This window comes from Ambystoma mexicanum, chromosome 4q (assembly GCF_040938575.1).
Source record: "Ambystoma mexicanum isolate Mex_15411 chromosome 4q, UKY_AmexF1_1, whole genome shotgun sequence".
In the NCBI taxonomy this organism is placed as follows: Eukaryota; Metazoa; Chordata; class Amphibia; order Caudata; family Ambystomatidae; genus Ambystoma; species Ambystoma mexicanum.
In genome coordinates this window covers 521,855,287-521,881,404 of record NC_090928.1, presented here as the reverse complement: position 1 = coordinate 521,881,404, position 26,118 = coordinate 521,855,287, and the positions used below count along the sequence as shown (strand labels likewise).

At 48.5% G+C, this 26,118-nt stretch overlaps 1 protein-coding gene across 3 annotated transcripts in view; it reads right to left on the bottom strand.

Moving 5' to 3' along the window:
* Positions 1-26,118, bottom strand: part of RALGAPA2 (Ral GTPase activating protein catalytic subunit alpha 2) — a 3,672,963-nt gene that overhangs the window by 115,603 nt on the left and 3,531,242 nt on the right. The window contains exon 40 of one of the 3 annotated variants that reach the window (XM_069608070.1): positions 24,975-25,014. The exons of the other annotated variants lie outside the window; for them this stretch is intronic. Within the exon in view, the coding sequence (XP_069464171.1) occupies positions 25,010-25,014 (5 nt within the window). The 3' untranslated portion in view covers positions 24,975-25,009. The remainder of the gene's footprint in view (positions 1-24,974; positions 25,015-26,118) is intronic. 3 annotated transcript variants of the gene reach the window in all.

Here is a 26,118-nt window from a genome sequence, read left to right as displayed (position 1 = left end):
GCGTCATTAACTCCTTTTCTGGCTGCTCCTTCTTAAGCAGGAGGTGCTGTCCCCCTTTCCACTGAAGAATCTTGGAAGCATGCTTCTCCGGGATCCTTTGAGAGTGACAGGAGCTGAGCTGTGCATCCGATGAATGACACTCTCCAGAGAAGGAGTCTCCTGTGCCTGTCCTGTAAGGTCTTCCGAGGAAGGTCTGACAAAAGTGACATCCTTGAATGTCATGAGGGTAAAGACCGATATGCACTCCTGAGGGGGGTCTCTCATATAGCCTGAAACCCCTGATGCCATGAGGGGTCAGTTTAGGTTCTTTCCTCATCCATTTAAAGATGAACGTTTCCAGTACTGCAAAACATGGTATGTGTAGAGCAGAAGAAACTCTCTCAGTTAGTGAAATGTTTGCATGAAAAAGACTAGTAAAAAAAAATCTGTATAATAAGACAAAACTCAGGAGAGCTGTGGAGGATTCCCTAGTCACTAGAATGCGGTGAAAAATCTGAAGATGGCTGCCTGGGGTGGAGCTGAAACCCTGCCGCCTCATTGGTTGGGGGTCATAAAGGACCAGAGTGAGGTGGAGGGACTACATACGTGAATGTCTTATTAGACATAATGGGCAATCCATATTGCCTTTTGCTATGGGAACAATGTATATATCTTCAGAGGATTCACAGTCTGGTGACGGGGAATATTCAAGCATGTGAATCTTTGAAAGATCCAATGCTGGGGAAGTAGAGAGAATTTGATAGGCAGGAATGATTTACATTAATTTGTTTCTTTCAACAAGTGAAAGTCTTATCCTGACCCCTCATGCATTTTAATCAATGGTGCATGCGCACCCAGAGTAAACAAAACATGTAAGTGGTGATGTGTGTGTTCCAAAAGTCTCTATTTCTCCAACAGTAGCATTGAAAACTGAGCAACAGTGTGTTGATTATTTTTCCTTACTGGCATTTTATGTATATATACCTTATTCATCTTTAAATTGATTCAATTATTTCTATTTGGTCAATAAATATGCCTTTGGTTCAATCCCGTGTGTTTCTTGTCCAGAAAGAAGAGGGAATATGTAAGGAATCAATATTATTAAATTGGGGGACTCAGATTCATAAAAAGAACTTTATTAAATAAGGGAAAATTGTGCATGCCTGGTTTGAGGTGGGTGGAAAGTTCCCCTGAATTAGATGTCGGATGATTAAAACATCCTACAGCCTTCAGATAAGTGGATATGACGTTGGACCCCCTGCCAGAAATGACTTTTTTGGGGAATTCATATCCCTATCAAAGCCTTTGCCACCACTGTGGCGTTTGATGCTTCTCAGGGGTACAAGCCTCTGGGTACCGGGTGGCATGATCTACCACAACCAAGATTTACCAATTTTTTTAGAAGGCCTGAGGATCCAAAGGACCTACAATAACCATGCCAATTTTCTTAAAAGATGCTCAACCACTGGCAGTGGAATTAAGGGGGGCTGTGTCGCTCTGCCAGACTTGCTAGGAAAGTCTGACGGGACCTTACACATTCCTTGATTTTTACACTCATCTGGGGCCAGTAAAAATGGGCAGAAAACCTATCACCTGCCTTGGCCCCTCTTAAGTGACCTGCCAAAGGATTGTCATATGCAAAGCCCAAAAATAACCCCCTGTGAGATTGGGGCACCACCAACCTCCGGTTGGCCCCTGACACAGGATTCTTGAGCTCCCTATACAGGAGACCATTCTCCCAATACACCTTGAACACCCCAGTGGCTTTCCCCTGAGCCCATGTATCTGCCTGCTCACGCAGATCTGCAAGAGTTGGACAGTCGCATTGCACCTGGCAAAAGTCAGCCTGGCTGGGGCCTACAGCTAAAGACAAGTCACTCAGCTCTAGCAGGCCCTTGAGGTCTGAGACTTCTCACCCCAGGTTGTGGTTCTAGGTCTGTAGGCAACCCAGGTGTCAATGACTGGACCCACTGCATTTGGCACCTCAGTGGCCTCTTTCGTATGCATCATACACTTCTGTAGACTCAAGAGCTGAACTAGGCAGCACCAGTGGCACCATTCTTTCGCCATCTTCAGCTGGTAGCATCCCTGGACCAATGGCTACAAGCTAACAGCGCTCTTTCTTTGGCCCTAGATATTGTAATCAATTCAAATTATTTTGGCATCAGGCTCATCATTCTCTAATAGGCAGTCCACTGGAATTGCGTCCTTCACAGTGACGCAAAGCTGAGAGGTTTTACTCCTCTAGCTAAACTCTATGATAGCCAGTTGGCATCTGGTGAGGACATCAAATTCCCTGACTAACTCAGGAGTCCTCATGCACCCACCATTGTCAGACAGGAGTGATACTTGCAGCAGTACCACAAAGTGGTGGGGCTCTGTCCCCATTTAGGAACACATGGTCTAAATATGTCACTGTGTTGTCGGGAACTGGGGTCTCTGCTGGGGACGCAGTTCCTTTCCCACATAAGAGATAATTGAGTACATTCAGCCAGCCCTTGGCCTAGTCGGAATTAATCATCTATGATGCCTGCGCGATTGCCTCCTCCTCCATGAGCATAGCACCTGTTCTTTTTGGGCCTAGCTTTGCAAGCTGGATCTTCTTTCCTGTGTGCCATGTCACCACATAGAAAGCAGCCTCTTGGGGCTGTCGAGGCAGGTGCCCCAGTGCAAGGGGTGCCCCCTCACCCTTTTTTTCTGTGGGTGCTGACGAACAATGCATCAGGGATTTCCCTTTGTATTTTTTGGTTCCTTTCTGTGCAGGAGGACGAGAGCCTGTGCCCTTATCCTCCTTGGATTTGCTTTTATCAATTCCTGTCTCAACTGACGAAGATGTGGTTGCCTGTGCCTTATTCGGGAATTGAGTGCTCACATACCTGTTGGCATCCTTAGCAAGGTTTCTTGGGTCTGTGATACTCTTGTCCACTAAATGCTGGTATAACACCATTTTATGGATAGTCTCACATGCAATCAGATTGAATATGCCATCAAATGCGTCAACTTTTCTATTTTTTTTATTTTTTAAATCACCTTTATATTTTTTTTCTCTTCTTTTTTAACCAGCATTTGCTTTTGTTACAAAAGAGTATCTCGTTATGCAGGTATTAGTAATTACTCAGGCGTACAAGAAACGGAACAACAAAAAACAAAGGAACACAATCCAAGGAATACATGTGGGACAGACCTGCTCAAACTTTGCTTATAAAACGTTCTAGCAAAGACGGGCTTGCTGGTGTAGAGTCCGAAGTCACTGGGGCAAATAAAGTACATTCCAAGATGTTATGTCGTCATTGGTATCAGACTGCTCTGTGTGTGCTGCTCGGTGCCATACTACTGATTCGGCCAGGGCCCATGAAATGTGTCAACTTTGCTACTTTAAACCCATCCATTCTGATACTTCAGAGATTGATGCACAAACGGCTCAAAAGTTTGACTTCCTTTGTTGAACAGCTGTCTAAGGCTTCTGAGGTACTGCTTGAGACCTTGCAGAACTTCTAGAGGATGGCAGCCTTCTTATAGATAGGCCTCTTTTCAGAAGCCAACTGAATACTAATATCAGTTTTGGCTGTCCAGTAGGTGGCTCATAGGAGCTGCACCCCCACAACTCTTCATCCACATTCTGCATGTGGAAGGCGAGCTCCAGTCCCTCAAACCAGTCAATTATGTCTTTGCCCATCTCAGAAGGAGGAAGCAAGTCCTTGGGGATTTGGCCCCTTGGTTTACCCTGGGTTAGACCACTTCAGGTACTCCCTTTCCCACTGGAAGTCCTCTTCTGGTTCTCTAGTTTGAGTTTGGGCAGTAGCACAAAATCTCTCATTTTGTCACTCATCCCTCTGCTTCTGTTCCTCTAAGACCATCTGCCTTTCCTCCAGGGGGAACCCCATTTCCTCTATGTTAACTTCAGGGTGGCTCCACTGGGACCTAACCAAAGGGTGGGACCTTGCAGAAGCAGGACACCTGACTGAGGCCTGGGACCATTGGGACCCCTGAGAGACTACCTGCTCGCTGGATGGAATCGTGGGAAGCGCGCTACCACTGTCGTTCTCCCCATCCACTTCCACGACCCCACAAAAAATGGGAACTTCAGTTGGGGGCTCAGTTTTGCTACTGACCTCTTGGGAATCCTCCACCCCCACCCACCCTAGCTTCCTCAAAAGCTTGGAGGCTCTTCAACAGTTCACCCTTATTAACCTTACTGCCATCTGAAAGTCCCCTGGCTCAACATAACTCCTGCTGTTCACCTACTGACAAGTCGGCTGCAGAGATTAGGTAAAGTTCCATTGTGCAACTAAAAAATAATATAGTACGAATGGTGGTTTCGAGCGATGCAAGTGCAGCAGCACTTCTGTGTTTGAGCTGAGGCAACAAAGCGATTCAGTTGGCGAACTAGTTGGAACGGGTGAAACTGCAGTTCGAACTGGGTTGAACACGTTTGAACCATGGCTCCCAGCGGTTCAACACAGAAATGGCAGGAATCCTGGCTGTCGTGGTTCTCAAGAGCTGCGAGTCGCACTCCAGGATGTCAAGGACAAGATTAGTCATTTTCTCTGGCTCTCAAACACCGGGGAGGCTGGCACGCACCTTCAGGGGTCCTTCAGCACTGTGAGGTCTTGGGGAACAGTGTGGCTGGTAGAGCTGAAAGTCTTGTTCCGGCAGCAGTTAACCCCTAATGGTCCTTGGGGAGGGTTAGGGGATAGAGATTGCCTCTGCGCTGGAACACTAGGCTTCACCTGAAAAATAGAGGACTTTGGAAAGGACTGCTCTCCAAACAGGGTCCAACTAAATCTTCTTGAAAGTTTGAAGTCCAGAGATGATTTAAAGAAGTGGTGGGCGACCCCTTTCTTTTAAAGGCAAACATCTACAACTGATTGGACAAAAGCAAGCCTGCTTTAGGGGTCCAATCCCTGTCCTTGGAACAAGTTGACTTTGCCTTCTGACATCACACCGAAAGTGTTTTGTGTTACAGAAAGTGGAGAGGACAGGAAGGAAAGATAATGGCAGAGAGAAACAAGATTCTGAAACCCTTTCCTCAAGTTGTAAAGTGCTCCCTCTGTCTACAATAACCCTGCACCTTTCCCTTCTAAATAGAATCAAAGGCCTTTTGGTATGCAGTACCCTGGTTGCGAGGTCTCCTGTCATTCCTGCTGCCAAGAAAAATAGTGGCAGCCCACCATCCCCCGCAAGGCTACAGTCTTGCTAGCAGAAACAAGGACAGCCTGTCTGGGGAGAACACACAAACCATTCCACAGCTGAACTGGGCTGACACAGGGCTGACACATGTCTGATATCAAATTGATGGTTGCTAGAATAGGTTTTAGTTACTTACCTGTAACTGTATTTCTCCAGCATTGGTATCTTTCATAAATTCAGATGCTTGAATATTCCCCGTCGTCAGACTGGGAATCCTCGGTGATAAAATAATTATTAGAAAATGACTAATATACACACATTGCCACATAGCCCTGCATGTACATAGCCCATTATGGCCTATGAGCCAATCTATTGTGTAGTCCCTCCACCGCCTTTTGGTCCTTTATAGCCCCAACCAATGAGGTGGCAGGGCTTAAGCTCCGGAACCGGCAGCCATCTTCAGATTTTGAACCGTAGAGACTACAGTACGATGGATGCTGAGCATAGGAGCAGCCTCTCAGGGGAGGCGGGCGGGCGCATGTGAATCTATGAAAGATACCAATGCTGGAGAAATACAGTTACAGGTAAGTAATAAACTTCTCCAGCATTGGATCTTTCATAGATTCAGATGCTTGAATAGAATACCAAGAAGTTAAAACATGCCACCATCATATACATATATGCATAAATACAGAAGAACAAGTTATTTTCTTACCTGGTAACGTTCTTTCGATGGGATGGTCCGACGACGTATTCCATATCTATGACAGGTAATGTCCGCAGCACAGCTGTGGACATTACCTGTCATAGATATGGAATACGTCGGAGGACCCAATCCCCTCGAAAACATATTTCGGATCAAACCTTTACCATGCAGCAACACAATGGTTACATACTCTGAGAAAGGTGGTAAAAAAGGAGGATGGTCCTACCTTATGCAAAGAGATGGTAGAGCACTGCCTGTCCAACTGCAGTTTCTTTGTTGGTATCTTCAGCCAGGCAGCAGTGTTTAGCGAACGTGTGCAGAGTGTTCCACGTGGTTGCTCTGCACATGTCCTTCAAGGCCACCCCTGCGTGGAATGCTGTTGACGCTGCCCTCCCTCTGGTGGAGTGCGCTGATGGCGGTCTAGTTAGAGGGTCGCCTTTCATCTGATGGCAGTGGGTGCTGCAGGACGAAACCCCAGCGTGCCAGACCTTGTTTAGCGATATGCTGTCCCTTGGTACGGCCAGAGAAAGCAATGAACAGTCGGTTTGAGGATCGGAACTCCTTGGTTCTCTGCAAGTAAAACTTCAAAACTCTTGCAACGTCCAGAGAGTGTAATGCTCTTTCTGCTTCAGAAGTGTGATTCTGGAAAAAGGTTGGCAAAACGATGCGCTCAGTGAGTGTCATTTCCGACAGTACCTCGGGAAGGAACTTAGGATATGGCCTTAAGATGACGCGGTCCCTCTGGAACAGGGTAAACGGAGACTCAGACGATAAAGCTTGCAATTCACTGATCCTTCTGGCTGATGTGATGGCTTTCAAAAAGGCTATTTTCCAAGACTAGAAGAACAAGTTACTTTCTTACCTGGTAACGTTCTTTCGATGGGATGTTCCGACGACGTATTCCACATCTACGACAGTTAATCACCACAGCTGTGCTGCTTCAGAAAATTTTCAGCATCTGCGTCCTGCGTCGATGACGTCAATACGCTGTCCTCGAGGCCCTCCGTCGAGCCGATGTCACCGGATGTTATAAGTAGGACGCACGACGCCCGTAACCTCAGTTGTAGTTATTTCCCAGAACGTGTGGCACCAATCTTCTGCCAGTATGACCACAGAAAGCCTTGCAGAAACGGAAGCTGCAATCGCATAAGAAATTCTGTAGAGGGGCAAGCTGGGAGGGTACGATGTGGAATACGTCATCAGAACATCCCATCGAAAGAACGTTACCAGGTAAGAAAGTAACTTGTTCTTCGAAGGAATTGGTTCCTCCGACGTATTCCACATCTATGACAGACTCCCAAAGAAGTACCAACGTAAGGAGGTGGGAAAAGAATTTAGAATTTTAAAATGCCCAATTAAATTGCAGAATAGAGGACTGCCTTGCCAAAGGCCAAATCTTGCCCATGGATAGAATCCAGGGAGTAGTGTTTAACAAAAGTATGGGCAAAGGCCCATGTGGCTGCTTCACAAATGTTACGAATGGGAACACCCCTCTGCAGGGCCTTAGAGGCAGCCACACCCCTAGTAGAATAGGCCCGTAAGCCAACCGGAGGGTCCTTAGCCGCCAAGCAGTAACATTCAGAAATTGTCAAGATAATCCATCTAGACAAAGTCTGTTTAGTAACAGCTTGTCCCAAACGCCTTCCAGCGTATCCTACAAAGAGATGATCGTCCACTCTGACCCGGGACATGCGTGAGATGTAGAAATTTAAAGCTCTCCTAGGATCCAACCTATGGAGCCTCTCCTCTTCCTTACCAGGATGCGGAGGAGGATAGAACGCCGGAAGAATGACCTTCTGGCTTAAATGAAATTCCGACACAACTTTCGGAAGAAAAGAAGGACGAACCCTAAAGACAACCCTGTCCTTATGGAACACTGTGAAGGGTGGCTTAACGGAAAGTGCCTGCAACTCACTCACTCTGCGAACGTAAGTGACCGCAACTAAAAATACAGTTTTCAAGGTCAACAGTCTCAAAGGACAAGAATGTAAAGGCTCAAACGGAGCTCCCATTAGGAATTTTAGAACCAGGTTCAAATCCCAACCGGGCACCTGGAAAGGTGACGGTGGGAACACATTAGTGAGCCCTTTCAGAAACGGAGAAATCAAAGGAATTTTAAAATAAGAACACTCTTCAGACGAGCGCTTGAATATGGACAGCGCCGCCAGGTAACCTTCAATGGCACCCACTTGCAGGCCCTTGTGGGCTGACGAAAGCAAAAAAAGACAGAACCACAGGAATAGCACATGAAAAAGGATCCACATTCTTAACCCTGCACCAGTCGCAGAACTTTCTCCAACGGCAACAGTACAGGTACTTCGTTGCAGGCCTTCTGGCCGAAAGCAACACCTCCATCACATCTTCAGGGATGACCCAATCCTTATACCTCAACCTTTCAGAAGCCAAGCATGAAGAATGAGGGACTTGACCTCTGGATGGAGAACCTGACCCGCCTCCCGTGAGAGCAGATTGTCTCGGTAGGGAAGACGGCGCGGAGTGCAGATGGACATGTCGAGAAGGTCCGGGTACCACGTTCTCCTGGCCCATGCCGGAGCAATGAGGATCATTCGGGAACCAAAACCCCGTAACCTCTGCAGCTCTTGCGGAATGACGGGGACTGGAGGAAACGCATACAGCAGTGGGAAGGACCACTCCACTACGAACGCGTCCCCTAAGGCTCCTCTTGGAGGAAATTCCCACGAGCAGAATCTTTCGCACTTCCGGTTGACACTGGTGGCGAAGAGATCCACTTGTGGGGTCCCCCAAAGGGCGAGGATCTCTAGGAGAATCTCCTGAGCCAGCTCCCACTCGTGAGAGACCGTGCTCTGCCTGCTCAGAGCATCCGCCGCCGCCGGGTTTTCGTCTCCGGCCAGATGAACTGCCGAGATTGAAATTTCCTGCTGGATGGCCCAGAACCAGAGCTGCATCGCCTCTCTGCACAGAGGGAGAGACCCTGCCCCCCTGTTTTGTTGAGGTAGTGCATGGCCACTGTATTGTCCGTCATAATCAGGACAGTTGTCCCCCGCACAGATGGCAGAAAAGCCTTCAGGGCTAGCCTGACGGCCCTCAGCTCCAACAGATTGATATGGAGTCTGGACTCCGACGGAGACCAACGACCATTGACTGTCAACTCGTTGGCATGAGCTCCCCATCCCGTGAGGGATGCGTCCGTCACGATCATCACCTCCGGCCAGGGTAGCCAAAATGGAGCCCCCTTCATCAGATTGCCTTCTACGGCCCACCACAGAAGATCCTGGGCGACCAAGGGCGGCATCTGAACAGGATCCGACATCCTGCGGAGGACTGTGACGACTGCATCTTCAGAGCCCACTGCAGAGATCTCATCCGCAGCCTGGCCTCTGGCACCAGGAGAATGTAGGATGCTATGAGGCCGAGCAACCTCAAGAACTCGAACGCTGGGAGACTCTGGGCATGTTGAAACTTGTTCACCATCTGCAGAATGTGATGAGCCCTCACCTGGGGAGGAAAACACAGCCCCAGGGATGTGTCGAGCACTGCTCCGATGTACTGGAGCTGCTGGGTAGGTGTCAAGTGGGACTTCTTTAAGTTGAGGGAGAAGCCGAGTCTGTGAAGGGAGTGGCAGGTGACTGACAGATGATCCAGGACTTGCTCGGGAGAGCACACCCTGATCAACCAATCGTCCAGGTAGGGGTAGACGTGAATCCCCCCTTTTCCGGAGATAGGCTGCCACCACCAACATGAGCTTGGTGAAGACACTCGGGTGGAGGTCAATCCGATCGGCAGGACCCGAAACTGAAAGTGCGAGTCACCAACCGCAAACCTCAGGAACTTCTTGTGCTTGGGATGAATCGGCACATAAAAGTAAGCGTTGAGAGACACCAACCAGTCCTGAAGTTGAAGGGCCTGGAGGACTTGAGAGAGAGTAACCATCTTGAACTTGTCCTTCTTGAGGAGCTTGTTCAAACCACGCAAGTCCATGATGGGTCTCAATCCCCTGTCTTTTTTCGGGATCATAAAATATGGGGAATACCATCCCTTGTTCCTCTCCGCTACAGGTACCAGTTCTATGGCGTCTTTCTCCAGCAGGGATTTGATTTCTTGCGCAAGGAGCGGTTCCGGACTCTTCAAAGAGAGATTCCCTGGTGGATTGTCGTGAGGCCTCTGCCGGAAAGGAAGACAGTAGCCGTGGGCTATGATCTCCAGAACCCACACATCTACAAGAGGCTGCGCCAGCCTTCCCCCCAGCCGGTGAACCATGGGACATGGCCTCATGACTGAGCTGAAGCAACTGTGGCAGTGTCCGAGGGCAAAGAGGCAACTGCTCAAGCGGCCTTGGCACCTCGAGTACCCTGTTTTCCACCTCTGGTACTCCTACGTTGGCCCCTTTGACTGGCCGCTCCCCTCGATCTACCAAAAGACAATTAGTATCGAAAGGAACCTCCCCTCCATTGCTGTCCCCTAGGACGAAAAGGCGGAGATTGGTGGACTGCAGCGCTCAACGACTTCGCTGCAGCATTTGAGTTCTGCAACCTCTCAAGGCTCTCGTCAGCGTTGCTGCCAAAAAGATGGACACCATCAAAGGGCATGTTGAGAAGCCAGGCTTGTACGTCATGAGCAAACCCCCGACTTCAGCAACCACGCAAATCTGCGCATCACGGTGCTCGCCGCCATGGACCGGCCTACACAGTCTGCCATGTCCAGACCCGACTGAACAGATTCACACATGGCACCCTTGCCATCCTGAACGAGGGCAAGAAAACCATCCCGTTCCTCCCCTTCGGGAATATGTTCAGCTGCCAAAGAGACACAATTCCACAGCGTGCGAGTGAAACGTGCTAAGGCACACACAGAGTTGGCTGCCTGTAAAGCCATATACCCTGAAGAAAACACTTTCTTCGCCCAGCCATCAAAACGTTTGTCGTCCCTATCAGGAGGGATGGTAAGGTATGACGCCTGCTTTGCCGGGGCCGTAGCCGCCTGCACCACCAAACTCTCCGGAGTGGGGTGCGTTGTCAAGTAGCAGGGGTCGCTACTGGCGGGACGGTATTTTTTCAGCAACGACTTGCTCACTGCCGGGAGACTCTCCGGAGCAGTCCAAGCCACCGCCACCCATCTCTGTAAAGCCATATGAAATGGCAGCACCGGGTCAGTGGGTGGACCTTGGTCAAGGATATCTGTCAGGTCATCCTACAGAAAATCCACTGGCGGCGCAGACCACCCCAAGTACTCCGTCACCCTCGACATGAGGCACCTGTACGAAGATTCAGCATGCGTATCGGGCTCAGGCCTGCCAGACCCGACCACCGGGGAGGTATCAAGACCACTGGCATCGTGCAAAGACTGATGCAGATCTTCCAACTGGCTATGACCAGATAACAGGTCGTCAGGAACCTCATCAGGTACCAAACCTTCCTCAGAGCCTTCATGCACCTCAGAGATATAATCCAGAGGCTTGAATAAATCCCTGGATGAGGGCACAGAAAACTGTTCAAATACAGGCATCACTGACTTTTTCAGGGACTTCCTCGGAGTTTCCACCGATGCACGGGGTACCTCCGGTAAAGCCTCCACAAAAGCCGTTGAGGGCTTCGACGGAATCGGCGTTGACGTCGAGCGTGGCGCCGATAGCTTCGACACAGGCCTCAAGGGTGGTGCCCTGAGCGTGTCCTTCGACGGCCTCGGCGCCGATGGGGTCGACGACTTCCTCGGAGGCGGAGCCTCGAGAGAGTACCTTGTTGGACATGGCGCCGATGGCGCAGACGTCTTCTTAGAAGACCTCCCAGGTTCCGCCGGTCTCGAGGGCGACGAGGACCGGGACCTGGAGCGGGCATGGCTAGAGCGGTCCACCTTGTCCGATTGGGACCTCGAAGGCTCCCGATTATTGTGCTGACCGGCCGAGCCCAAAGGCGTGCGAGTGGTGGCCCTAGCACGTTCCCTGCCGGCTTCTTTCAAAGGCGCGGGTGGGAGGGAGCCCTGCGATTGGAAAATCGCCATCATCTCCGTACGAAATGCATCCCATTCTGCAGGAGAGGAATGCTTGTTGGGACAAGCAACCCGCTGTCTGGTGGAGTCCTCGGACGAGGACTGCGACTAGTGACAGCGCTTCTGCGAGTGCCTCGAGGAGGCAGAGGAATGGCGGGAACCACTCCGGGACCGAGACCACCTGGACTTACGCCGATGATGCGCAGAGTCACCCCTCGAATCGTCGGTCGAAAGCCCCGCGGATTTTGACTTTCGGGGTTTGGAAACCCTACCTACAGTAAGCTTCTTCCGCCCCCGCAAGGCCTTCGACATTAACGACTGGCAATCGTCACAGTCATCGGTGGGGTGGTCCTCACCGAGGCACCAGAGGCAGACGTCATGGGGGTCCGTAAGTGACATCTTGGAACCACAGTCCCGACACTTCTTGAATCCAGACCGCGGGGTAGAAGACGAAGACATGATATCTTCACAAACACCAAGTTCGAAGAACCGATAGAAGTAACAGAAGAACCGAGGCGCGCCGAGATCTCCGAAGCGAACACGTTCGTGGAAAAACCGGAACTGAGGCTCCGGGTGTCGTGCGTCCTACTTATAACATCCGGTGACGTCGACTCGACGGAGGGCCTCGAGGACAGCGTATCGACGTCATCGATGCAGGACGCAGATGCCGAAAATTTTCCGAAGCAGCACAGCTGTGGTGATTACCTGTCATAGATGTGCAATACGTCGGAGGAACCAATCCCTTCGAACTTTACGTTGCATCTGTGTATGGGTTCGAAGGGAGGTTCCATGAGGGCTGTCAAGACGGTATTTAGGCTCCAGTTCGGAACTGGCGTAGGAGGATAAGTACGCATCAGCCCTTTCAGAAAGAATTTAACCACCGGCAAAGAGAGCAAGGATTGCATCTGTGGAGTTGTTGTGTACGCCACTGTGGTTGACAGATGGACCTTGATGGAGGACAATGAGAGCCGTCTTAGCTAGGTACAATAAGTAGGGTAGAATTTGGTCAACCGAAACCGTGAGAGGATCAAGGGCAGATTTCTCGCACCACTTTGAAAATCGAGTCCACTTCCTGGTGTAGGTGACGCGTGTCGACGGGTCTCTCGCGGCCCTGATGATATCCCAACATTCTGATGGTAGCTTAAGATTCATCAGTTTACGCTGCTCAGGAACCATGCCTTGAGAGATAGGCTCCTTGGGTCGTGGTGGAGGACCTTGCAGTTCTGTTGCATCAACAGATATCGATGTGCCTTGAGGTGAATCGGGGGCCGCCGGGATAGATGCTACAAAGTCGAGTACCAGACTTATCGCGCCCAATCCAGCGCAATTAGGATCATTGAACAATTCTGTTCTTTCAGTCTGCGCAGTACCCTCGCAATGAGGGGGATTCGGGGGAAAGGCATAGAGGAACCTTCCTGTCAAAGCCACTGAGAACGCGTCTCCCAGTGATTGATACTCCGGGTACCTCGAGGCAAACCTTCGGCACTTCTTGTTGTCCTTGGTGGCAAAGAGGTCGATCTGCAGATGGCCCCACAAGGCAAACATTAGTTGGATTTCCTTTTCGTCCAGCTCCCACTCGTGAGATGACGTGTATTCTCTGCTTAGCTTGTCCGCTAGGACATTGTCCATTCCCGGAAGATGCTCTGTTTTGATCTGCACCCCGTGGTGCAAGGCCCATGCCAATACCCATTGGGCTTCTTGCGACAGGATCTCTGACCTCGTGCCTCCCTGCTTGTTTGTGTAATGCATGGAGGTCGTGTTGTCTGTCTGGACTATAAGAACCTGTCCACCTACCACCGGCAGGAAGGCCTTCAGCGCCCACCTTATAGCCCTGAGCTCTAACACATTGATGTGGAGTTGGGACTCTTGCCCCGACCGAGTGCGCTTGGTTTGGAGGTCCGCAAGGTGAGCGCCCCAGCCTGAAAGTGGCACGTCCGTCCTCAGCAGAAGGGTCGATGTCGGTGCTTGAAACGGCATCCCTTGTTGAAGATTACGTGGAACATTCCACCATCGAAGAGCCTTGTGTAACATTGATGGAATCTGGACAACGTCCTCCCAACATCCGAGCGCTTGTTTCCATTGGTGGTCCAGGGCCTCCTGAACCGGTCTCATGCAAAGCATGCAATTTGGTATGAGGAATATGCACAAGGACATCATGCCCAGAAGGGATTTGTACGAACGTACCGATGTTGTCTGTTTCTCCAGGAAGCACGAGGTTGAGCATAGAATCGCTGCTACCCTTTCTGCCGATGGTCTCACCGTGGAAATGCCGGTATCGAATTTGGCGGCCAGGAAAAGAGCTGTCCTGCTGGTAACGGGGCAGGACTTCTTGCTGTTTATGGATAAACCTAACCCTTTTAGGAGGTTGATCGTCCTTAAAACTGCGGAGCGAGCCCTTGCGGCGGAACATGCTTTTATCAACCAGTCGTCCAAGTATGGGAAGACTTCCGTTCCTGTCCTCCTGAGCTTTGCAGCTACTGGTGCCAAGCATTTTGTGAAAACTCTCGGTGCTGATCTTAGCCCGAACGGGAGCACTCGGAACTGAAAATGAAGCTCTCCCACCGTGAACCTGAGGAACTGTCTCTGAGCTGGATGGATCGGTATATGGAAGCAAGTGTCCTCCAAGTCTAAAGTTGCCAAGAAGTCTTTCTTGTTTAACCAAGGGAGCACTCCTTGCAATGCTACCATCTTGAATGTTATGCGTTTGATATATTTGTTGAGCGCCCTCAGGTCCAAGATGGGCCTCCATTGACCGTTTTTTGTTCTGATGTGGAGGAAGCGGGAGTGGAAACTCTCTCCCCTCTGGGGGTACGCACCGGCTCTACCTCTGCTTTCTGAGGCGGTTTTTGTACTTTGGACATGACCTGTTTTAACTTATGCACCCTGCGCGAAGACGGAGGCAGGGAAGGAGGTTGTTCTAGAAATTCTAAGGTGTGACCCTCTCTGATCACCTGCAACACCCATTTGTCCGATGTAATTGACTGCCAGTGTTGGAAGAACTGGCTTACCCTTCCCCTCCACCGGGGTGTGATGCTGAGGTGACGGAATCGGATAGTCAGTTTTGTTTGCCTTGTGCCTTCCCCTGGGCGGAGCCACGCCTGCCTCTATGGGAGTATCTGTTGGAGGATTGATACTGGTTCTCTTGGTACATGCTACCTTGCACCTTCTGACCATAAGAGGAGCGGCCGAACCCTCTGTATTTAAAAGATGAGCCCCTAAAGGGGCGAAAAGACCGACGGTCCTCATCCTTGTCCTTTAAAGAACTGATGGCTCGGGCCGTGTTCATATCTGATTTGATTCCCTTCAGGTGGTTGTCTATTTTCTTCCCGAAGAGCTCTTGTCCATCAAAGGGTATGTCTAATATATGGGCTTGGACTTCAGGCCTGAAATTAGTAGCCTTCATCCAGGCCTGCCTTCTGAGTACTGTGGCATGTGCCATCTGCCTGAAGCCTGATTCGGCCACATCAACCGCTGCGTCGATCATATGATCAGAGGTTGCTTTACCATCAGCGATTATCGATTTAGCCTCTTCCTGAAGCTCTGGTGGTAACTGCTTAGCCAATTTGGACATGCGCAGCCAAAGTTGGCAATGATATCTCGCAGTCATGGCCATCGCATTACCCGCTCTGATAGTGACGCTGAAGCCGATACCTTCCTGCCCATGGCTTCTAGCTTACGCCAGTCCTTGTCCGGTGGTGCCAACAGCAGCGAAGCGGGATTGGCAAGCTTCTTCCTAGCTGCAACTGTGATAACAGAGTCCGGTTTCGTATGACCTCTCAAGCAAAGCGGCGCAGTCTTGGGTGCTTTATATTTCTTCTCTGGTCTGGACACTAGAGCCGGGGTAGACAAGGGCGTAGATAAGATCTTGGATCCGGACTCCCAGATGGTGTCGAGGAGAGGAATGGTGGTAATCGTCGTCCTGCGTTTGTCCCTGTGCTCATAAAGCACCGATTTCTTTTCCTCTGATGTAACCTGAATTTTGAACAAATCTGCAGCCTTGCCCATTATAGTATGGAAAGAAACCAGATCATCCGCAGGTGAAGCATCTCCTGGGGAATCTCTCCTCCTGGGCTTCTCGACGATGTACACGTCCCACTCACTGGCTGTGCCAGGCTCCTGTGTAATTTTGCCTTCTTCTGGGTCAGAGAATTCTCTAAAAGGATCCTCCTGCCAATCTGAGACTAAAACGGGGGACGGCACCATTGTGGGATCCCTATTCGGAGATCGAGGTCTATGCGACGATGGTGGTGATGGGACCCTTGTCGGTGAAGCACTGTGCGTCCTGTTCCTAGACCTTCATGGAGGCTCAGGTGATCGTGCCCTCTTCTGAGGTCTACTCCTATGAGGAGAACTTCTTGATGTGCCTGGAGTTGGAGACGTGTCTCTCCGATGGGGTTCTGGTTCTAAAGGATCAGATGGCATGCTCTTCTCCCTTTGACGCCTGTAGAACTCATCCATGATCCTCTGTACGGACAACATCAGTATCGGGTCATGAGGATAGTCGGCCTCTTCCGTAAAGGGCTGCCAAGGGGGACTGTGCTGCTTAGGGGAAGGACAAGGTCGTTCTTCCACAACATCTGTATCTGAAAATTCCTCCTGGAGAATTACATCAGGAAGCTCTGCCATGTCCCCCAAAGGAGAAACTTGCGCTACCATTGGTTCAGCAGCTTCAGCAGCCTCAAGGAAACTGTCCTCAATGACAGGTGCCACCCTGGCATGAGTTGAAGGCACCTCAGGTTCCAATTCCTCCGTGTTCGATGGTACTTTCGTCGACAAGTGTCCAGCTGGTGGTAGTTCCGTCGATGAACGCGGCTTGGATGGTTTCTCCCCCGTCGACGAGTGTTCTGTCGACGAAAATGTTTTAGCTGGTCTCTCTCCCGTCGACTAGTGTTCCGTCGACTAATGTGTTTTGCCCGTCGACGAGTGCTTTGTCGACTAATGTGTTTTGGATGGTCGCTCCCCCGTCAACGAGTGCTCTGTGGATGAGCATTTCATGGAGTGCTTCGTGGACGAATGGTGTTTCTCCTTCATCGACGACTGTTTCGTGGAGGATAAATCCGATGTCAAGGATCTTGCCATAGACAATGTCTTATGTGTAATCGTCATCAATGAGGGTTTCGTTGACGGTGTGGCCGACGACAGGCCTTTATCTTTCACATCACTCGTGGACGGTTTCCCCATCGACGAATGCCCCCCCCACTCTCCTGGCTTTTTGCAAACTCCTCCTTACTTTTGGAGGTAGATTTTGCTGATGAATGGTAGAAAGGGTATTTACTCCAGCTTCCTCTTACTGTTGGCAAAGGGAGAGGCACCCTTTTGCACTGAAGAGGACATTCTCTTAGAAGTTTGCCTCTCAGATGGAATGCTGGAGTGGACAGGAGCTGTTCTGACAGACTCTTCGTCCGAAGATTGATCCCTGGCTTCCAGTTGTAAAAGGAGTCTTCTGTGCCTGTCCTGAAGAATCTTGTTGGAAATAGTCTTGCAAATATCGTATTTCTGAATATCATGTGGATACAAGCAGTAAATGCAATGTTCATGGGGGTCTTTCATGTAGACTAACTTCTTCTTGCACCTCTCGTGCAGTCCCTGAACAGGGAAGGCTTCTTAGCCTGAGATGCAGCCATTCTGAAGAGAAGGTCTGCACGACGATTTTGGGTCAAAAACAAGAGATATTTGTCTCAAAAACCACCTGAGACCAAAGCCCCCTCAATAGGGGAACAAAGTGGAATATATTTGAAAAATATATTCCACACAAAAAGTAGAAAAAGAATTGAAGAGCTCCGAGAGCTTGAGGATTCCCTATGTCTGTTAGGCTGCAGTGAAAAATCTGAAGATGGCTGCCGTGGGACGGAGCTTAAGCCCTGCCACCTCATTGGTTAGGGCTATAAAGGACCAAAAGGAGGTGGAGGGACTATAATAGAACGGCTAATAGGCCATAATGGGCTATGTACATGCAGGGCTATGTAGCAATGTGCGTATATTAGAAATGTTTTGATAATTCATTTTATTACCGAGGATTCCCAGTCTGACGACAGGGAATATTCAAGCATTGGAATCTATGAAAGATCCAATGCTGGAAAACTATGTGAGATGCCGGCCACCATACCCTAAACTCAGGTATGGCTTATATTTGCAGTTTAATTTGCCACCAGGACTGCCTTCTCATAGTTAAGTTGCTTTGGAACCAAGGGGCATATGTTAAATGCAGCCCCAGGGCTGCAGAGACTTGGCTGTCACTGCAGGTGTCAAGTGGGTACCTGTGACTTATGAACCTTCTCTGTGCCACTAGTAGAGCAGGCGCTGCAGATCCAGCTACTGATCCAGCATGGTACAGGTGTACAGTATGCTTTTGGCATGGAGCTTATGAAAGGAAAATCTGATCAGCCGACTTCCCTTCCTGAAATGGAATAACCTGCATCTTTTTAACAAATATAAATCCAAAAAGCCAAGGCTTCTACATCCTTGCCAGATGGCAATTTCTCACACACACTTTCATGCACACTCACATTACATTACTTGCACTCACAAACCAACACCTCACCTGCGTTTCCCCTATTGTGGTAAGAATCGCCCCTACAGGACATTTGGTGTTTGTCTACGTTTCTGGTGGTCTAGTGCCCTGTTAGGGGTGTGTCTCTGGGCTGCTGTGTAACATACAGCAGACCACTCTGCCCATCTGGAGCACCTGCTGCGCTCTCTGGTTCTTCTGTGACTCAAAGGTATTGGCCTTAACACAATGAGTGGAATGCAAACCCGATCAGAGGGAGCCAGATGAGGATTTTTGACAGTTATGGTCTACTGTAGGGACCAAAGCCAGCTTCTCCCAAGCAGCCAACACAGGGGCAGGAAAGGCTGGGTTGAATGGCATATGGCAATAGTCTGCTGTGGAGGACCCTCATCCAAAATGTCAGTCACATTATATAGCAGTTTAGTGGGGGTTGACAAACCCAGTCTTCACATTGGCAATCACCGTCTGTATGAAGTGTGAGAAACCTGAGGGTACTCTCTTGAGTAGCACCCAGGAATCCCTTATCTAGGTGGCCAGAACACAGCCATCGCTGTTGGATCCAGTTCCTGGTCGGTAGACCAGTGGGAGGAGGATAACCTGGGTAGGGGGACCCGGGCTTGTGCTCGGGAAAACAGGTGAGACGCGGTACGACACAGAGGAAGAAGACGAGGAGGACCAAGTCTCTGAGGCGTTTATAGACAACTCTAGATAAACCTCCCTTCCACTCAATGAATCTCCCTTCCCTTAATCCAGCGACCCCTCCACATCTAGTAAACCTATTAGATATCCAAACCTGGCGGCCCTGGGAAAGTACATCTCCCAGAATCCCTGTGCTGTTGTCTATTCGAACACTCCGAGTCATTCTTTTCACCGTTCCCCTGATTATTATTTCCCGAACTCCCAGTCTGCTTTAACCAAACATTACCGTTCCCACAACCCCCTTGTTCATTTCAAGGTGGTAATCCCGGTCATTCCTGCTTGTTCCACAAACCCTACCCCATAGGATATCTGGAAGATCTACCACCCCCTCCTTTTGCTACCAACACTTTCTCACACTGTAAAAAACAGCGAACCAAAACTGTTTACCTGACATGTCCCGACATAAGGATCAGGCAAAGTCAGGCAACTGACAATAACCACGCACATCTGAGGACCCTTTACTTTCCTCAGAGGGATAAAAGGCAGAGCACGAAAGTACAGTTTGAGCAAGGCCGAACGCACGAGGAGACAAGTTACACCAAACCGACAGAACAAAGAGAGAAGAAAAGCAGTGAGACCTGGAAAGACGACGAAGGGGGAATTGCCCTTGCCCTTTTTAACTCAGACCCGAGAAGCCTCCAGATTGAAAAGGAGTTACAGCTGGCGTGCAGAGCAACCAAGGCTAATGGTACACAAGGACCTCCCGCTTTGATAACGGAGGCGGAGAGGCAAGCTGGCTACCGTGGTGCTATCCTTGACTACAGAGAACAAATAGGCCAACAGGTTCAGCACAGCCGGTGAGTCGGAGGAAGCTGATATCAAAGGGAACTGTGTTAAACCCAAGGTTGCGAATAGCAACATTTTGAACGCAAGAAGAACTTGTGTGTATGTTTCAACTTTAAGCCTAGTTGAGGTCCAGGTGCAGAGGGGTCTGGCACACTCATTCGAAAGACTCTGACCAGGACCGTTTTTTTTTTTAAAACTACAGCAACCAAAAGGCCCTAGAAAAGGGTGGCATATGGAGTCAGAGTGGTCCTATAAGGGTCACGCCAAATCCCTTATACAATCAAAAGTCTCTGATCCATGATCAGAGGAAAGCTAGGGGAAGGGAACCCCGCTTTCCACAATGATTGTGAACTGTGATAATTGGCAAGTGTGAACCTGACAGAGGGATGCCGAATGAAAGCTAAAGAGAAGGAAACCCCGCTTTCTGATAAAACCGAGTTATACATGAACTGTATTAGGAATACATAAACTTTACACAAGAAGGGGGCCATAGTGAACCCGACAGAGGGAGGCCCATTTGTACAAGAAGGATCCGAGACAGGCAGAGGGAGATCCCAGAAGCAAGTTTGTACAAGAAGCATCCAAGCCCGGCAGAGGGCGATTCCAGGGACGAAAAACCAATCGCCCAAAGAACTTCTGTTTATTTGTTATTTTCATCAAGAGTAATACACCCGTGAACATTGTGTCCACAAGAGTAAACCCGGTCGAGGGTTGTCCGCAGTGGGGAATTGTGTAAAAAGACATTTGAATGATATAAGCAATATTTGAAAGGCTGTAGTGAACCCGACGGAGGGAGATCCAAGGGGCGAAGAACAATAGCCCAAGGTACAAGAGTACCAATGCAGCCTTTTGTTTGTTTGTCACTGTGAAGCACCACAGGCCTTCTGAGGCAAGCAAGAGAATTTCAAAGGAAAGAGACTTGGCCTAAGAAGATTCTTTGATATTGTTGAACTGAACTGTGAACCTTGTGCTGACGAGGCCAAGGGGTGTGCTGTGCTTGAGAGTCCCCCCTTGTCCCGTGCTTCAAACCTGGGGAAGGGAGACCCAGCCTTACCATCCTGACTTTCATTTTGTGAACACTTCTTTCTTTCCTGGTGAACATTATCCCACCCTCTTTTTGTAATATACTAGTAAGGATTGACAATAGTATTTTTTTAGCATAGGCCCTTTTTATTTGACAAGATGCCACTAGGACTGCATTATTATTTGATGGTGGTAGCTTGCTCCCATCTTAGATTTAGGTTTAGATAGGTGTTTATCTCACCCATTATAAAGTTCAATAAACACCCTTGAACTGTGATTACTTGTGTCTGTCTTTACTGTTGCCACCATGAGTTCCTTACAAGTGGCACAAGGTCTGCCTCGCCCTAGTGCTGGATGCACAGCTCCAGAAAAGTGCCAAAGCCACTGGGCTCCTGTAAGGTTGTGGCAAATCCATTAGGCTCTCGCCCCCACCACAAAACTCCTCAGAGAAATCTGCTGTCACACCGGAATAATGTGGTTCCAAAACAAAGGGGATGGCATCCCTTTCTTCATTGAAGATTTCTCATCTTCAAGAGGAACTGTTCCCTTCAAAGGGGCATGTAATTCCAGAGAACTGCTGGTGCCGAGGTGAGGGGAGCCAGCGCACTGAAGGCTGAGTCGTGTAATGCTAGGGCTAGGTCTACTGCAGGAGGCAGTACTGAGCCAACAGACATGCTATTGAAGTCTAAAGAAATACCACTGCTGGCTTCACCAAGTGCAGTGGGTCCCAATGGCACCACCTGTGCTGCAGGCACCTTAGCTAACATGTCAAGCATTTGCTGCCTGAATTTCTCACACTCCTCCGAGTAGAGTATTTAGTAGAGAATGATACATGCATGGTATATAGTGAATCTTCTGATGTATCGCTGGAGTGGGAATGATGACTACTTCTTGATGATGCCTGGAAGAGTCACTTGGAGATCGGGACTGCTTCCTATGATGCTTCTTTGTGTCCTTCCGAATCAGAGAACTTCCTCCATTGGCTTGTCCACCATGGACTTCTTGGCCTACAACCAGCAAACTTAGAAGTGGGTCCTCCTACCACTTTTGTGGTAATAGATTAAGAACTTGGTGGCATGCCCCTGAAGGCCTTCGGGTGCATTGACTGGCAGACTTCGCAATCCTCTGTGTTGTGGTCTTAAAGCAGAAGAGGCACACCCTTTGGGGATCTGACACAAACATTTGTCTCACACAATCTGAACAGGGCTTGAACCCTCAGGCCTTGGAGGAATAGGCAAGTCACAGTAGAAAAAAAGGTAGTTGGCGTTTCAAAGGCATGCTTAGTGTGCAGAAAAAAAAGAGCTGAGGTTATGGGGGATCGACAACTCTATATATACTGGCCCAACGTCCAATCTGTCATGCACGGGCACCAGGTAGAGCCGACGCGGAGCTGCACTGCATCCCCTGGTGGCTGAAAAAGCTTCTTAAGTCAGCGGGCGCTGGAGTGAGAAAGTACTGAATAAGCCAAGTGTTGTGACTAGAGTGTTTGGAGACTAAGACTCAGTATGTTGGGTTAGAACCCCGGGCCAGCTTGGAGACCTGGAAGAGTGGTCAGTCCTGCCGATTTGCCAATAGGTGTAGGCGAGATATTTCACCCATCTGCCTCCAACACCTCTCATATCCAACTTAAAATCACGTTTCCTTTTTAGACAAACTGTACGAAACCCATCTAAAACAAAAAATGTCAATTTTATTGTTAAATAACTATAACAAAACTAAATATTTTGCAACTTTTAACCACAAAATTAGCAAAACAGTGTGAATTTCCTTTCAAAATTATGCGAAGAAAAAATAAACAATCATATGATACACGGATCATAGTCTTATTTGAGGGGCTAGGTGGGTGTATGTCCCCTTATACGTTCTACCATTACATGTGCAGCTGTTACAAATCTAAGTAAATCAAGCTTCATATACATGTGTTTCATATGAAAACAAACTGCACTGCACTGCGCCTAAGTATGCGAGTCTCCCCAGGAAACTAACTTTAAAAAAAAACAACGCCTAATGTTGAAAGGCGTTTTTTCGTTGGCAACCAACGACATTGGTTAGATCTGGGTTAGCAATTGGGAATCGTGTTATCGCCGGGGGGCATGGGGAGAGAGGGTAGGACGGACTGACGGAAGGAGTCTTTGTCATATTTTCCTGCAGCTAAACAGCATGGCAGATGGTCAAAGCAATACAAATTCAGACAATGAGGCAAGCTCAAGCAATATTCACGTGCGCTTCCAACAACCAAGCCTGTGCATATGAAAAGCAGTACAGAACAAACAGGCACGGGTATGCAAAAACGAGCCGCACCTTGGTCCTTTGTAACATACACAACATTCCATTAGCCTTTGGAGTTTGCACATTCCACCAGTCAAAACTTTCTACGGGCAAACCGTCACCTATGTGATCGGCCTTGAAGCTGCCCCTGAACTCGCCTGATTGACGAAGACAACAGCTGCGCATCGAACAAGTAGTAACCGCAGAAAACAAAGTGTTCCATTCCATACAAACATTAGAATTCACTCGCAAGCTGTTGTCTCTGGTGACCGCACCCCCTTTCATGTCAAGAAAACGTGGCATCGCTCTACCCCACCACCGTGCCCCGCTCCCAATTAACTGGAGAATGAAGGTGAAACACACACGTAAATAATCCATTAAAACGTCAGGATACTATTAGCGCCTTTATCCTTTTGATACGCATGCTTGTGATTTATAACGTCGTCCCATCACAGCCCCTCGAGGCTAGAGAGGGACAAAGATAATGAAACAAAAAAGTCTATAAACAAAACCATGCAATGTCTAAGTATTAATAGTAATATTCCAAATGCATAAAATTCGCCACCGTTGAACTAGTAGTACGAAAATTAAGCGTGTTTGGTTTTTTTTTTTTATAAAGAGGCAACACTTCAAAAACATTAATGTTTTGCTAACGGTTTTCTTTTACCGCAAAACGTATATCTAGATTACTGCACTAAATAATATAAATATTATAGTTGCATTCATTGAACAAAGATGCTTAATAAATTACATTTTTTGTTTAGTAATTATTGAGTATCTTTGATTGTTCCATTTGTTATAACGTCTACTTATTTTATAATACATTTTATATATGAACTGTTTGTAGTTGGTGCAATTTGGTTGGCCTTATCCCTGATCTCAATACAAATGGTTAACTCAGAAAACGTATTATAAAAAGTTCCAATCGGTGTCATTGATTCTGTTGTACATCAACGAATACAATCCGTAGAGATTACAGAATTTTGTGGTATGGGAAGGTGTCCTCGTTTTGTTATGTCAGACATTTTTTTCATCGTTCAGTTCTCCATATCCGATTTGGCCCTACCCGTTCCAGAGACCTAATGGAGTGAAACGTGTTTGCATAATTTCCCATCTCACACCCGGTTACAGCAAGCGTGCTGTCAGAATTCTTCGATTCCGAAAAGCCATTCTAAATTGCACACACAAACGAGCAGAACCAGCAAGCCTGCAAAGGTCACACCTGGCGTGTGGACGGCCTGCTCCCGGCCCTAAACTGCGCCCAGCCAATCTACCGCTTCATGGTACTGTTTTCCACTCCTTTGTCTCGCTCTTCCTCCCCCAGCTGTTCCAGTCAGGAGGCCCGGGCTCGGGCAATCTGCCCTCCCCAGTAACCAGGCACTTATTAGGACCAGAGCTGACTGAAAGGCCCAGCAACAGCAACAACACAGCACGTGCCGCTTCCTATCTGCGCCATCTCAAGATTCTGTTCCATGGTGCTTAGGCAGCACACACAAAAAAAGTAAATGGACTTAACTCCAATTGGCTTCCCTGCCGCAATTCAAACAAAAGTGCAAGCAACAAAGACATTTTCCAGTATGGCAGGTGTTGGTGTCAGATTCCGCCTGAAGCAAACAGAAGCAGAAGGAGAAAAAAAGTGCGTGCTTGTATTTCCCCTTGAAAGCTTAAACATGCAGGGACAGGGAACATGCTAATAGTACAGCAGTGTTGTTAGTGCCACTACACAGCCAGTGCGTTTCCAGAACCACTTGTTTCTGGGTGCTTTATTGGAAATTGTTGTTTTTTCAGAACAGTAGGACTTGACATTTAATACAAAAAAGCAACACAAAAAGCTTGTTAGTACAGCCGCGGTGAAACAAGCTAGTGCGCTGTAGTGGACCTGGTGCAGCCTGCTCAAAGGATAAGTCTTACCTTTCTCAATTACGATAAAGAGCCCTTTACATATTCTAGTCTAAAGAGAAGAACAGAACATCCAGTAAATACACACACAGCGGACCTATTGTCGAACTGTTAAGCAAAATGAGACAATTTTGAAAAGGATTTGAAGGCAGGCTTTTAAATTCTATTTCGGAAACAAATAGGGTCGATTTTGCCTATGTACATGCATGCTATATAAATGCATTAGTAAACATGAACGATTGCTATAATTCAATAGGAAAGAAGGAGAAATTACTCACTGTAATGATCTTTCTATGGATTCTTCAAATGCAGAATCCTCATCTTGATAGATATCATCCAGCTCAGCTGCTTGGAAACTTTTTGCCAGGGGGCATAGTGGACCTCAACTCGGCCGTCGATACGTCTCTCGATCGACGGCTCTGGAAGTGACACCAGGCGTCGTATATATAGAATGTCACTATGCCCATGCTTCAGTTCCTGCCCCCTCCCCCTCACACCTGAACTCTGCAGAAGGAAAAACCACAGAAGGAGGCTAATCGGCCAGTAAAAAAGTAACAAGGATACATCTCAACAAGGTGATCCCACACACAATGAATGAAGAGATTGTTTTTTGTTTTTGTTTTTAAGGATGAGACAGAAGCGGTCATCTAATAGCCATCACCACATGCCTTCTCGTTTGGAAAGAAGCATCAAGCCACAGAACTTTCTGAGCGGGGATGGATGGGAGGGTCAATGAGGAATCTGTGGGAGAATCCATAGAAAGATCATTACAGTGAGTAATTTCTCCTTGAATCGATTGCTATTCTCCCACAGATTCCTACTCTTGATAGACTCACCAAACAGTTGGAACAACAGAGGAGGGCAGAACGTTTTAAACAAGTAGATTCTGTAGAAACACCCTACCAAACCGTGCATCAGCTCCCTGTGCAACATCCAAGGTATAGTGCTTGGTAAATGTATGTAAGGAGGACCATGTGGCTGCCTGACATATGCCCCTAACAGGAACCCCTCTTTGGAGGGCAGTAGAGGCAGAAAGCCCTCTAGCCGAGTGGGCCCTGATGTCCGTTGGAAGCTCTCTGCCTGACAATTGGTAACACTAAGATATGCAAAAAAACAATTCAACGTGAGAGTTTGTTTTGTTATGGCAAGACCTTTT